The sequence below is a fragment of the Diadema setosum genome, chromosome 1 (genome assembly GCF_964275005.1).
Source record: "Diadema setosum chromosome 1, eeDiaSeto1, whole genome shotgun sequence".
Classification (NCBI taxonomy): Eukaryota; Metazoa; Echinodermata; class Echinoidea; order Diadematoida; family Diadematidae; genus Diadema; species Diadema setosum.
The window spans coordinates 50,839,377-50,855,625 of record NC_092685.1 but is presented as its reverse complement, the minus strand read 5'-3'; the positions used below and the strand labels follow the sequence as shown (position 1 = coordinate 50,855,625).

At 36.9% G+C, this 16,249-nt stretch overlaps 1 protein-coding gene across 1 annotated transcript in view; it reads left to right on the top strand.

The window, feature by feature from the left end:
* LOC140231946 (uncharacterized) overlaps positions 1-14,766 on the top strand; it is a 61,425-nt gene extending 46,659 nt beyond the window's left edge. Inside the window, exon 5 of the mRNA XM_072312096.1 lies at positions 14,435-14,766. Coding sequence (XP_072168197.1) covers positions 14,435-14,766 — 332 coding nt within the window. The remainder of the gene's footprint in view (positions 1-14,434) is intronic.
* Positions 14,767-16,249: the final 1,483 nt, after the last annotated feature.

The following is a 16,249-nucleotide window of genomic DNA, read 5'->3' as shown; positions in this document are numbered from 1 at the left end:
GCGGTTTTCGTGGCGACCTCTTTGGTCTTCTGTGCGAGACCATCGAGAGGGCTGTCTCTTTCCTGATTGTTGATTGGCTGGAGAGGTGGGTGTGTCATGGGTTGGGCAGTCAGCTTCGACGTGACCGGTTTGTTTACAATTCCGACACACGATCTCATTCATACACGCTGATCGCAGGTGTCCAGACTTCAGGCATCTCGAACATATCTTGTTCGCTTTGTTTGGGTCTGGCTGTCCAACATGGAAGATCCTTCCCTTGAAAAGCCCAAAGGTGATTGTTCGTGGGAGGGGTGACGCCATGGGTTCTACATACACCACACGATCCCCAGTCAAACACTCTGTCAGTTTCCCATCCACTCTGAGTTTCTGACAGTGCATTTTTCCCGTTATTTTGCATTTTCTCCTCTCTAGCTCATCGGTTATCACGTTCTCATGAACCGACAACGGTATGTCTTTTACGACAAGACGCAGTGTGTCCTCTCTGCCACCAGGAAGAAAAGGATTCGAATCATACACACACACATTGACACTACGAATGTTCAGGCCATTGGTGATGAGTTTGATACGAGCATCTTTATCCGTAATGTACAAGCGCCAAAGTCCCCCAATTCTCTGAATTCCTTTGATTTCACTTGAGGGTACAACGTGAAGGAGACATTTGAACAGGGGTCATCTGCGTACACATTTTTCCCATTAAAGTCTGGAATATCCTTGCTCTTGAGAAAAACTGGCTTACCTCTGTTCGGCTCTTGACTATCGCCAGTCATTGCTGAATACGACACACTTGTCGCCATTTTGAGGCATTCTCAAGGCAGAGACTTATTGAAGAAATCATCCAGCATCCACTGTTCTTAGTCTAGATAGCACAATTTTCCTGGCTCAATTACTTCAAAGGTGTTTCAAAATCAAGAAATTATATATATATCATTCACTTTCACTCACAAACAATAAAATCAGGGAGATTTTTCTGGCTCCGTCAAAGTAGTCGTGACCGCTCAGATGAAGCGAAAATAGCGCCCTCCTGTCTTAATGATGTTTAATGCAGAACACATGTTCTTTAAAAAAAAAATGTTGCCATGGCAACGGCTGAAGACATCATTTAGAAGAGTGACCACATGTGGATTCCTTTTCAGCATTCCCAAAATAGAAAAGAAAGAGCCGAAAAAATAAAACTCTCCAAAAATCAATCATTTATTTTGTTTTTCCTTTTAATGACATACTTCTTCTTTCTGGGAAAAAAGCATAATGTTGTTGCATAGCAACGATAATAATGTGGCATGAACATAATGAAAAAAGCTAATAATTATCATAGTAATTTGCAATAAGTATATGCTACTCAAACTTTTCATGTTTTCATACTTTATGATGAAAAATCATTTTCTTTTAAAAAATAGCTGTTACCATGGCAACCGTCATTGCTATGAGGTAGCTGTAACAGTCGGAGATTGTGATCTATAATTTGATTGAAGCAATATGTTTATATTGACTTATTTTGGTGTCTATAGCATGTTTTTATGATTCTAATGAAGAATGTTCTTTTAGAGAAAATCATTTGTTGCCATGGCAACGGCTAAAGATGTCATTTAGAAATATGGCAACAGGTTGATTCGTGTTCGGCACCCCCAAAATAAAGGAAATAACACAAAAAATCTCACTATACAGAAATTTATTATCTACCGACGTATTTTATTCTTGCTTTTCTTTCAATCTCAATGCTTAGCGCCTTGAGTATCTTTTTAGGTAGAAATGTGCGCTTTATAAAAGTCTCACTATTATTATCATTATTGTTATTATTATTACTATTCTTTAAAGGTAGATTTTTCATGTTGTTGCTATAGCAACAAAAATGATGTGAAATTAACATAGTAGAAAAATGAGCTGGCAATCAAAATAGTAATTTATGATAAATAGTCCACTAAATGTTGTCATGTTTTCTTGATTTTTCATGAAAATACAATTTTTCTTTAGAGATAGTTGTTGCCATGGTAACCGTCATTGCTATGAGGTAACCATGACACTACAAGAATTGTAATTTTTTATAGATTTGATAAAAGAGGGTTTATAATGACATATTTTGGTGTTTACATGTTTTTATGATGTTTGATGAAGAATACATATTCTTTTAAGGAAAATAATGCGTTGCCATGGCAACGGCTGAAGACGTCGGTTAGAAAAATGGCAACAAGTGGATTCGTGTTCAGCACCCCAAAAATAGGGGAAATAGCACAAAAAATCAAAATCTACAGAAAATTTTAAGAACATAAGAGCAATTTCAATTATTATAAAGCAAAATATTGTAAATACGGATTAACACTAAAAAAATCAAACAAATAATGATATAGACAATAATTATTTCTTGTGGAGCTTAATTATTTCATCACAATATTTAGCTGAATTAATCAACTCACTACGATTTCTGGAATTGAATAATTGGGACATCTTTAAAGTGTTCGGTCTTATTCTATAATAGGACTTAGTGAATTTATTTCTGGCATTAGTCAATGTATGGCTCTCAAATAAATAGTGAAATTCATCACCGAGTCTATTAGAATTACATAAATTACAAAATTGATCGCTATGTTTAATACCCACATATCTACTAGTCACAATTGGAGAAAAAAAAAACTGCTTGGCACAACGAAATTTTTTGCAAGAGTTCGTCTGAACACGCTAGGAATTTTTGACGAGTATGAGTCTAAACACAAATTCGTTTTGAAGATTCTGTAATTGGTACAGCTATACTGTTCCTTAGCTTCGACTGCCAATTCTGTACAAAACCGTCACGTAGTCTAAGTTTTATCGAATACTTAAACCACGAAGAATTTATGTTATCAAAGCTATTCCTAACAAAAGACATTCCTAACTCATCGAGTGTATCATAAACTTTCAACAACCATGGCGGTGAATATATCTTGTAATCACGCAAATTTGATAGAATCTTACATACAATGGTTGAATATTTGCTCTCTTTTCCAGTGATAAACTTCAACCAAAGTATTCTTTCCTTAACAGTACAGGGTATTTCACCAGAGCCATGCTATTCATAGTATTTTTTGTTAATCAGTAAATGTTTACAGTATTGAGTATGCAGACTCTCTATAGGTACTAAATTTTCATATCCTCAAACTTCACTTCCATAAATAAGAATGGGTACAACAAGCCGGTCAAACAATTCTAACTGGATATCTATAATGGAAGCCGCATCTTTGGAGACTTAACTATTAGACTATACATTGCTCGTTTCGCTTTATCAACTTGTTTAGCTTGGGCCTTTTTAAAAATATTTTTATAATTAAACACAACTCCAAGGTAAGTATACTTATCTACAACCTTTGAAATATTCTCATTAAACTTAAGGGGCTTAAATTTTCTAACTTTTCCTCTTGAGAAAATCATTACTTTTGTTTTACTGATATTAACTTGTAGTAACCACAATTTTACTTGTCTCACTCCAATATTACAATTAAAAAACTCAGAACGCCCTGAATTGTCGATAACACACGACTTCATATTTTGATACATATTTCGGATTACGTCGAAAACTTTTCCCTGTATATTACATCGATCAACTTTATTCCATAGCAATGTTCTATCGACAGAGTCAAATGCTTTCTTATAATCTATAAATGCACAATAAACTCATTTTCTCGGGGATAAATACAAGTCAATAACTGAGTACAAAAAAAAATATGTGATCAACAGTTGAATAAGTCTCTCTAAATCCTGCCTGTTCTTCCCGATCGCATGATTAGCATCACGAAAATCTGTTAATCTATCATTAATTATTGAAGTAAATAATTTTCCAATGCAACTTAATAAAGATATTCCACGATAATTATCAGGGTCATTAACAGAACCTTTCTTTTTTATGCCTCCGCCACGAAGTGGTGCCGGAGGCATTATGTTTTCGGGTTGTCCGTCCGTCCGTACGTACGTCCGTACGTACGTCCGTACGTCCGTCCGCTTTCGTTTACGCGATAACTTGAGTAATATTTACTGGAATTTTACCAAACTTGGTCCAAGTATGAAGTATGATGGGGCAACGATTTGATAAGATTTTGGGTGAAATCGGCTGAAGGTCAAAGGTCAAAGGTCAAGGTCAAATCATAAAATTGTATCCGTTTACGCGATAACTCAAGACTGTATGGAGCAAATTTCACCAAACTTTGTTGGAGGATGATGTATGATGGGACAATTACTTGATTAGTTTTTCAGTGAAATCGGACAGAGGTCAAAGGTCAAAGATCAAGGTCAAATCCTAAAATTTATCTGTTTATGTGATAACTCAAAACTGGATGAAGCAGCTTTCACCAAACTTGGTCCAAGGATGATGTATGATGGGACAATTAGTTGAGTAGATTCTAGTGACATTTACAAGAGGTCAAAGGTCAAAAGGTCAAGGTCAAATGCTAAAAATGTTGCTATTTCCCCCATATCTATGCAATGCCCGCAGTTATTTTCTTGAAACTTAGTGTAGACATGTACTACTGCATAAGGATTCTCCAGAGAGAGTTTCATGTCATAAGGTCAAAGGTCAAAAGGTCAAAGGTTAGGTGAAAATGTTGCAATATCACTTTTCTCGCAAATGGTTCAATGTATCTTCATGGAACATGGTACATATGCATGTACTGACTGGCAGGGATTATCTAGGGAATTTAGGGGTCATGGGTCAATAGTCAGGGGTTCAAAGGTCAAGGTCAACTCCTCAAAATGTTACTACTGTATTTCCCTCATACATGTATACTAGTATATGCAGTGATTGCATTATTAGTTTTAAAAGTGTTTAATATATGTACATGTATTACTTGATGGAGATTCTCTTGGAAATTTCCAGCCAGAAGGTCAAAGGTCAAAGGTTAAGGGTCAAAGGTCAGGTTTAAATGAAAAAAAAATATATTTTGTACTGTAATTACACTCTTTCTTCATACCTTGAAAATTATACTCAATGCATAAACTTATAATAAGGTCGGTCAGAAGTCAAGTAAAAATTTTCAATTCCCCAAATATATGTACCTGCACTCTTTAATAGACAATTATAGCAAACCCAGTTCGTGGAAAGTGAACATTCAAGATATTTCTGACAAACCTGTTATTTCGATATTTTGCCAGTTATGTGAAACTGTCATCACACATTGTCAAGACATTGTACTATACACCTATTGGGAGAATCATGCATTATGGCGGAGGCATCAGTCGCCGTAGCGACATTTCTAGTTTGTAAATAGGGCCTATCATACCAATAGTCTAATCCGTTTGAATGATTCCGGTATCCAAAACTAAATTAAATAAGTTGGTTATTACATGCACTAAAGACGCATTGCTTTTTTTTAATTCATTAAGTATCAAATCAAAACCAGATGCTTTATTGTTTTTCAATTGTTTTACGTGAGCAGTCACCTCTTCTACAGATATTCGGTCGTTATAAGCATGTTCAATATGCATGGTAAGAGGAATATGTGCTGCAGTGCAAGTACTTGTATTTACAAAACTCGTCGGTTTCGATCCCAGCATACCATCATTAATATCATTTCAACTTATAGAATGGTTCCGGAAAGTTCCAATGTCAATTGACACTTGACACGTAATTTTTCATGGGTGTCTTTATCAAAAGAACATGTATTGTGCTTTCTAAATAAATTTTTTCGTCGATAAGTTTTTTTTTTTTTTTTTTTTTTTGCAATTATCGTCAAACCATAGTTTATTATCCGAAGATTTTTCGAAAGTACTTTTTAGTCTTTGTTACAGACGTTCTGCGTTATTCCATATTCGTGTTAGAGGCTGCCGTTAAAGTCCACAGTTTGTAATGAAACGAACAAATTATCTATCACGGTTTGATTGACATTACTCACTTCAATAGAGTCCATTCTCGCAGAGATGTCATCTATGATGCTCTCATTAATTTCACTTCTGAAATCAGAACGTTTTGCCTGATCCCACACAATCTTTGTTGACCCTTGGCCTGCATTACATAATATTCTCCATTCTCTGATTTCGTTTTCTTGAGGGATTTTTTTTTTCCTCGCCAAAAACGGATAGCGCGTTCTGACCCTTGTCCGATAGTTGAACGTTTTCTCCTGTATCTGCACTGTACTTTGCCGTTTTCCACGCGTTTTCATGCGCTAGGCTCTGTAGAGTCAGTTGCTGCAAGAGCTGGAACGGATGGATCGGCAATGTACACTACATCAAACACATACACATGGCATAGCCACAGGACGACTACCGGGCAAAACGCATGTAGTTACGGATGACAAATGGATAGGACGCCCATATAAGTGATGATTACAGCATATCTACCGGATATCTACAGCACTTCCACAGTATATGAACAGGACATGAAGCTGACGTTTAACGATTATGTACCGGCCTTGCTGCAATTGATTCGTCACGTTTATGGTTCTCTGACGTTCAATGTACGTCTCGTGCGTCACCCATTTGTTCCTCGAGAGATTTTCCCTATGAATCTCTATCTGGTAATACATGTACACACTAAGTTTCAAGAAAATACCTTCAGGCTGTTGAGGAAATAATGAGATTTTGAGAATTTGACCTTGACCTTTGACCCAATGACCCCAAAATTCGTAAGATAATCACTGTCAGGCAGTACATACATATGTAATAAGTTTCATGAAGATACCTTGAGCCATTTCCGAGAAATGGAGGAAAAAAATGTAATTTTAACATTTTCACTTGACCTTTGCCCTTTGACCACAATTTCCCAAACTTTCCCTTGAGAATCTGTATCTGGTAATACATGCATGCGCAAAGTTTCAGGCATTGCATTAGATATCATAATAAGTTGAAAGTAAACTGTTCAAAAACTGTTTCTATATTAATCGGTGCAAAACATATGCTACATAAACATAGTACACTCAACTTGAGAATAAAGAACAAATTTATATTTCAAGTTGAAAGTTTCAAGTATCTAGGCATTATCATTGATTCGCAGTTAAAATGGGACTTACATATTGGGCAATGTGTAAAAAGATTAGTAAGATGATAAGTCTTTTGGGCAGAGTGAGAGGATTCGTCAACGAATCAACTATGAAATTACTGTATAATTCCGTAATTTTACCACATTGTGATTATGGTGATGTAATCTGGCACTCAGCAGCCAAAGCCCATGTAGAAACGTTACAGAAACTACAAAACAGAGCAGGCAGGATAATACTCAATGTAAAGTCGTCTGAACATAAATCAATAAGTGAAATTCATGATAATCTGAAGTGGGAAACTTTATAAAATCGCAGCATAAGGCATGTTTATTTGATCATGTACAAAATTCTTCATGAAATGGCACCTACTTATTTACGTGATAAATTTATTTACAAAGAAATCGGTTACTCTTTAAGACAATGTGAGAAATTGATTTTACCGAAACCTAATTCTCAAAATTGCAAACGTACATTTTTATATCGTGGTAGTACATTGTACAACGATCTACCTTTGTCTATTAGACAGTCCAGCAGCCTTACTGATTTCAATAGAGAAATCAAAAATTGTATATGTAGATTTTGAACCGTAAAATAGTAGAATTATTGAAAATGAATTGATGAATATGTTGTATGTATTTATATGTATACTACCCTATGTCACCAGAGATCTAAGATGAGTCGGGGGGGGGGGATGTTTGAGGGATTGTTTTGTGATATGATTTCAGATATTATGTTTGGTATGAATTAAAGACATGTTAGTTATTATATGTTTATATATCTTGGACCCCATGGAAGAACAGATCTATGATGTTGATAGATCTGAAATGGGCTATCCACCGTTACATGTTATCATCATTGTCACATGTCAGCTTGTTTTCATTGTATTTTGATACTTCAATCTTGATTCATGTTTCAGTTATGTCATGTTCAACACTGTTTATCTTGTATATGATTTTATTGTTTCGGAAATAAAAACAAACAAACAACATACACTCTTAAAATATTGGGTAAATTTAGGTGGGCAATTGTTGGTTGGGTAAAAAAAAAAAAAATCATCATTCTGGGCAATTATCGCCCAATTGAGCTTTTAGGTGATGAAACCAACATTGGGCAATTATCTTTACTTAAATATTGGGCGAATATTTACCAACAGAATTGGTAATGGAGAGTTGGGTACTTTTTGCCCCGCTGTTGTGTAAGTGACGCATTCCCTTTGCGTGTTGGGTAATTTTTGTTGGGCAACTGATACTTGGGTAGAAATTCGCCTTATATAATATTACCAACATTATTGTGCACATTAAGCCTGGGTATTTCTTACCAGTAATTGGGTAATTTTGTTACGCTCCTTTCTAAGTTGGTAAATTTTCATGGACAAGTCAAAAAGTCTGTGCGTGTACGCGAGTGTGTATGTATTTGACGGTGTGTGTGTGTGTGTGTGTGTGTGGTATAGGCCTACGTATGGAAGGATGGCGGAACCTTAAGATTTTGTATAGGGGGTACCAAGAATTACTATAGGGTGTTCTCCGTTTTAGGAATTGGGGGGGGGGGGGACAATACACACACACACACACACACACACACACACACGGTATTGTCTATATATACATTATATATATATATATATATATATATATATATATATAAGCAAGAGCTACATTGTGGACGTATTTTGACATAATTTTCTTACGTTTCCCTTTATTCCGTCAACACCGGAGGGGTTAAAAATCAACATTGTGGGAGTATCTGTCTGTGGGAGCAAACTGCAGGATACTCCTACAATATTGCTATTTTGTGTTTTGTGTGTGTGCACGTGTGTGTGCACGTGTGTGTGTGTGTGTCGGTTTGTGTGCAAGTAGTTAGATGACACAATTTGAAACCCATATAGGCCTACCTGACTGGACTTGCTTACCACTTCATTCCACATTAAAACCCAGTAACTAAAACATTGAAATTTTGATACCAGTTGAAAGCTGTTGCTTTCTATTGGTTTCTACTGTTTGTTTGTTTTGTTTTGTTTTTTGCTCATGAATATTCATAAGCTATTCAAATTCTCTTCGTGAAAAAGATAAAATATTGTTAAATTTAATGTTTTTTATGATTTCAATAAACTCTGAAATGTATTAGAAATTTATTAAATATTATTGCCGTGATATTCACAATTTCAAGTTGTACCTTTGATGAGGTATTTTCATATTTTTATAATAAAAGTGTAATCTACATGGTAACCATGTCTTAAAGCATTACAACTAAATGTCCCTATATATGTGAATGAAATACCCCTGTTACTAACTAGGTCTAAGATGTAGGCTAAGCCTAGATGTACTTGTATGTATAGGCTTTACGACTAGCTGTAGGATTATGATAGGTTATGAACAATGTCTTGACATACACATGTTCTGGTAAACACCCATACATCAAATAATTCAACACAAATTTTTTGATTGACCAAAATTCAACTTACTAAACAGTTGGACAATTAAATGGAAGTTAGGCAATATCTGATTGGGTAAAATTGGTTGGGCAAACGATTACCCAACTCAAAATATAACCAACAGTTGGGAAATTGCAAAGCTATATAGGTAAAGTCTGATTGGTCAACAGGTGATGGGCAATTTAATTTGCCCAACCACATAGCAAACTCATTACCCAACATCAGTTGGGCAGATTTTAAGCAATAGTTGTGTGGACAGTATGTTGCCCAGTGTTGGTTAAAAGTTGGGCATTTTTTTTTTTTTTTTTTTTTGGGGGGGGGGGCCCAACTATTTTAAGAGTGTATGGGGGATATTGTGAAATTTCGAGAAAATTGGGTCTTGACCTTGACCTTTGGCCTTCAGAATGTGCACCCAATAGTTGATAGACACAACTTTATCCACTCATAAGAGTGTATGGGGGATATTGTGGAATTTCGAGAAAATTGGGTCTTGACCTTGACCTTTGGCCTTCAGAATGTGCACCCAATAGTTGATAGGCACAACTTTATCCACTCATATATAAATATTATGCTAAGATTCGTTAGGATACCTCAAACTGTTTTAAAGTTATACGCTGTCCACAAAATCGATTACATTGTACTGACGGAAGGACGGACGAACAACCCGAAAACATAATGCCTTAGGAGACAGTTCGGGACGGAGGCATAAAAAAAAAAAAAAAAAAAAAAAAACTTAAAAAAAAAAACTTAAAAAAAAGTAAATTTACAGCAATTTTTTTTCCCCAAGCATTTGACCAATCAGTGACATAATTTTTTTTTTCAAGTGATATATTTGTTATCAATGTTTCACGAATAAATTTCCTTCCTTTGTTGCCATGGCCATAGATTTAGTTTTAGTCAGTGGCGTATCTGGGGGGGGGGGGGCAAGGGGGGCACGTGCCCCGGGCGCCACTCCTTGGGGGCGCAAAAAAACGGGGAAAAAATGAAGAAACAGAAGAAAAGAAAGGAAGAAGAAGAAGAAAAAAAGAAAAGAAGAAGAAGAAGGAAAAAAAAAAAAAAAAAAACGTCCGGAAGGGGGAGGGAGAATGGTGGGGGGGGGGGGGGCAGAAAACCAAATCAAACAAGATAAAAACTAAACATGATGATAACGCGGACAAAATGACAATGTTTATTGTGTTCACACAAAAATTCCATGTTCTGTGAGCTGAAATACAAAAATTTTCGGCTCGCTCGCTGCGCTCGCTCGCCAAAATTTATATAAAAAGGAAGGTAAGAACAAAACGTGATGATGACAAAATGACAGTGTCTATTGTGTTCACACATGTAATTTTATATTTAGCAGGCAAAATGTTTCACGGAGCAGCGGCTGCAATTTCTTTCGTTCTGAAGCGATCGCCAATTGGATCAAAAGAAGGCGCCAACGGTTTCGAACATACGGGGGAGGGGGAGGGGGGCGCAAAAAACCCCGAATCAAACAAGATAATAACAAAACGTAATGATGACGCGGAAATATACAAATTTCGGCTCACTCGCTCGTACTAATTTAGATTATTTTTTTCAAGTCCTCGGTTTCTTGGTATAAATCGTTATCTATAAGGCCGTCACTATTATCTTGATTAGAATTGTAAGATTTAATAAGCAAAAAATGACAAGAGTTTCATGATTTGTAAGCTAAAATACAGAAATTTTCGGCTCGCTCGCTGCGCTCGCTCGCCAAAATTTGTATAAAAAAAAGAGAAGAAGATAAGAACAAAACGTGACGATGACGCGGACAAAATGACAATGTCTATTGTGTTCACTCATGTCATTTTATATTTAGCAGGAAAAATGTTACACGGAGCAGCGTCTGCAATTTCATTCGTTCTGAAGCGATCGCCGATTTTATCAAAAGAGGACGCCAACGGTTTCGAACATAAGGGGGAGGGGGGCGCAAAAAAAAAAAATCAAAAAAGATAAGAAAAAAAAAACCGTAATGATGACGCAGAAATATACAAATTTCGGCTCACTCGCTCGTACTAATTTAGAGTATTTTTTCAAGTCCTCACTTTGTTGGTGTAAATCGTTATCTATAAGGTCGTCACTATAATTGTGAGATTAAGAGCAAAAAATGACAAGAATTCCATGTTTTGTAAGCTGAAATACAAAAATTTTCGGCTCGCTCGCTGCGCTCGCTCGCTAAAATTTATATAAAAAAAGATAAGAACAATACGTGATGATGACGAGGACATATACAAATTTCAGCTCACTCGCGCGTACTAATGTAGAGTATTTTTTAGAGTCCTCAGTTTTTTGGTATAAATCGTTATCTATAAGGCCGTCACTATATCTTGTTTAGAATTGTAAGATTTGGTAAGCAAAAAATGACAAGAATTCCATGTTTTGTAAGCTGAAATACAAAAATTTTCGGCTCGCTCGCTGCGCTCGCTCGCCAAAATCTATCAAAATTCATTACATTTAAATCACCCTCAAAAGATCCCTTTTAAGTGCTTGAAAAAGCATCATGTGGACCTTGTTTAAAGTCCCTACCGGGATGGGGTTGGGGTTGAACACTTTTTCAGAAATTAGGGGCGCAATTTTCGTGCTTGCCCCGGGCGCCGTTTTCCCTAGATACGCCACTGGTTTTAGTGCACACAAAAAAAAAAAACTGGAATAAGAAGGATCTTAATAAATATAATTTCAGTATGAAATTGATTATTCAGGAAAGTATTTGTATAGATATCTTCAGTCAAATAAGTATGTTTCGTAGATACACGAGTTGGCTTTGTAATCAAAGGGTATGAATTAGATGAATACATATTTAATGTTTCTTGTCACATGCCAGTTCTTCAAGTACATTGTGCCTTTTATCGAGAAAAGATGATATCATTTCAGTATATGGTAGTTTGTGAGTGCATGCTACAATTACAGACTTTTTCTTGAAGATTATTTCCATATACAAATGACAAATCCTTACGATATTGATAATCATTTCGGATAGCAACTCCACTATCAGTCTTCTGAGTTCTAAACATAGGCCTATGAAAGTGAGAATAATTAAAAATGTTATAAAAATTAAAACATGTAGGCCTATTTAACACTAACTCTAATTTTGGAAAGTGCTATTACACTAAAGTTGTAACCACGTAATGCAAGCATGATTTCAAAAGCCTTACTGATCGATTTTTTTTTTTTTTTTTGAAGACTTTTTCTTTGGGAGACGTGAAAAGTGGAAAATTTAACTGCCCATCACAAAATCTAGAGTGGAAATCTAGACCAAACTTATGTTGACATTTAGGTCTTGGTAACATTTTGATTGTCGTCTTTAGTACCTGTATCATGCAATATTTCATTGTCAAAATGAACAGGATTTATTTCATATGGGTATAATAGATTATTAGTTACTGGAGCTTGGATACACCTAAAGTCGTACTATTATTTGATGAATGAAAACACTAATAAAGAGTAGATTTTAGGACTACACTATAACTTTATATTCTCTCCTCCCTTTCTCCAACAGGAACCTCTTCAGGATTTAACTGTAATAATTTTTTTTCCTCTCTATATTTTCTCTCCTCTACAGCATTTATTCCTAGGGTCCAACCAATCCCCCTCCCGTTTACTTTCTTAGCTGTCATTCCTCTTTTCCTTTTTGTTTCCTTATTTTTTATCTCTCCCTCTCTGTCTCTCCCTTCTCTCAACATATCTGCCTATAGTCCCATCTCTCTTCGACTTACCTTTCCTTCGGGATTATTCATCCTTTCTCAGTTTGATTCCGCGTTTTTATAGCCATCGTTCGACTTTGTTATTCTCTTTGGTTTCATGAATCTTCACTTTCTCTCCAAAATCTCTATGATTTTCCAACCTTCAACTACTCCCTCTTCCCCCTCTCTTCTATTTCATCTTTCTCCTCCCAAAGATGTCCGAACACCTTACTTGATACTCACTCTATTCTTTCTTACCACTCTTACCACTCTTACCACTCCTTTCTCTACCGTCTCCACTAGTGCAACTTCAACTTCCAGCCCATTACTGTCCCCCACTCTTTGCTTTTTGCCCTCCTTACAACTCCCATTATGTCGCTTCCCTCCTCAATTCTCCTCTTTCTAGGCTCTTCTTCTGCCAAGCAACTATCCAGATAAGGACTATGTACACATGGTGTCACCGCAAACCTTTCTCCCTCAAGAGTATATATTTTTTTCTTTACGTGTCAACCTATTAATTTCGTTATTGTCACATGATGTAATTAAATGGTAGAATTTCTGAAACAGAACTTAATGCATAGCCAAGACTAAGGAAAGTACAACTGCAATGCGCACATACACTTATTCACTCAACAAAGTTATAATTCAATACACTGGAAAAGGAAAAGCAATACGAAGTGTACAACAAAATGTGATCCAGAATATATGTAAACATATGTACTGTATATATATCTATATATATATATATATATATATATATATATATATATGTACAAATATACAATATCTGCATTTAGTTTTCTGTGGCAGAATCATCGAGTTCTTCTCTTAATTATCTCATTTTTTTTTCATTAACTGTCATCTACATCGGCATCAATATACTCAACGGTATATGTCTTCCATGTCTCATAATTATCATTTTGTTACCTGTTTTTATAAAGAAGAGGATGATCTCCGAGAATCGTCTGTCTGTTTTCAAAGTTTTTGTGAAATACCTACTGTTAATGATTAATGCATGTTTCACAATGTATGGAAAATGAGGGCTAACACCAATCATTAGCCTGCCGCTGGGTGATGTATCTCCATTTTCTTTATTGAGTGATGAATTATGCAAACCCCTCCGGTCCGGTAGACATACCGGTGATGTTGTTCATTTCCTTCTTTGCGGAAATAAAATGATGTGTTTTGTTTTGTCACGTCACCCACAAATCCATCGCCCCGCGTACGTAGTGATCTCCATTTTCCATTGTTGAGTAATGCCATTTTGCAACTATGCAACCCCTCCCCTTTCATCACGGTTCGCTTATGTTGTATTAGATAGTGTTGAACCAGTGATGCTGTTGTTGCATCCATCGCAAGCAAAATGATGTGTCAATTGTGTTGTCATGCAGGTATTGTCCCCCACAAATCTATCCTGACAACAAGTCCACGGCCCCGCCCTGAGGCCCCTGCACTCCTAGCAAAGTCGTCCATCAAGAGTGCCCCAAGCGCGGTGGCCATCTCAAAGTGGACCCCGGAGCAGGTCCACAGCTGGCTGGAGTCCAACAACGTCCATAATCTGCACGAGACGCTCAGCACCCTCAACGGAGAGCAGCTGGTGCAGATGCGGAAGCAACTCGCCCGCTCTCCGGAGTTCTTCCACCGGATCCTACAAGACGAATTCCACCTGGGCTTCGTGAGCATTCTGAGCCTGACCGCCGCCCTGGACAAGCTGCCGGTTTGAGGTGCAGTTACAGAGGATTCCTCGACAGCATGGCGGAGACTTCCCTTACAGAAAGAAGAAAATTGAAAGCTATACCATTGATATTACTTTTCATTTACCTTTTACACTCTTACAGTTTACCGCTTAAAACATTTGGTATTGAAATGTGTACAATCGACGCTATATGCAGCATTCATTTAGGCCTACCTTTTAGAATTTACCTCTTCAATGTTTGGGTACTATTCAAGTTACCATTTTTCACCATTCACAACTTCTCATTCAAAACTGTCATTCAAACTAATTGAAGTAGACCCTAATTGGAACATCAATTTTGCATATTGAATCGGTCTAGCAAATGAATGGCACCATCACTTTACATTAGATATGAAATTACCATCGACAATGCATCAACCATCCACCATTATATAACACCTAAATAGATCGTTGCTTGATTGTTGATCATTATTTTGTTGATCATTTGTCCCATTTTACTATTACGTCGTCAATACCGTGCAATCTTGAATCCACGCGATTTGCTCCATATGCACACACGCCGAGAGCCCGTTCTATGCGGGTTTTTTTTTTCGATCGCAGTGCTTGCGATCCGTTGCGGTTGCCAGATCGCAATCATCGAGTCGCATAGTGTGAACGCAACAACCGCAAGGCTTGCGAAATTTCAGCCGGTCGCAAGGGTTCGCAGAGGCAACGGCAGACGATGGCAAGGTTTTGAACATGTTCAAAATTTGTCAGCAGCCGCGAGGAGGTCGCAAGGCTTGCGGACGCCTCCAAGTCTCGAGAAGTCGCATGCAGTCGAGAACCGCGTGCGACTTCTCGAATCCGCAAGCAGTCGCAAGAAAAAACCGCATAGTGTGAGGCCACCTTTGAAGACGTACGTAAACGTTGCGTTTGCTGTGTGCATGCGATCAAAGCATTTTGACGGACATGACACCAGCCAAAAATGTAAGTTCCTTCTCTCTTGTTTCTAAATGCATAAGACATCAAATGACAAGGATCTAATTTTAGGTGTTATGTTAGAACAAGTAATGATTTTTTTTTTTTTGGGGGGGGGGGGGTCAGTATACAAATAATGAATGTTTATGAGTGCAATGGACAGAATATTTCATTCGGTGAAAGGTATTGATCCATTCAACTTGGCTGCACCTCGATGAATAGATCATTTCATCTTTCACCTCATGAAATATTCTGTCCATTGCACTCATGAACATTCATTAGTAGAATGACCATTTACCTAACATTCAACATACCTTTAAGATTATTACTGGAGTACTCTGTAGTATACCATATCACACTCAGCTTACCATTGATTTACCCTTCAACATACCACTCCATTTGTCTAATACCCCTTACCACGACACTTCACATATGGGCGTACCCTTTTCTCCTCTCACCACTAGTATTCCATTGAGCATACTACTCGAATTGCCATTAGTCTACCCTTCACTATACCACTAAAGCTCCCTGTCCATATATTATGATTAGTTCA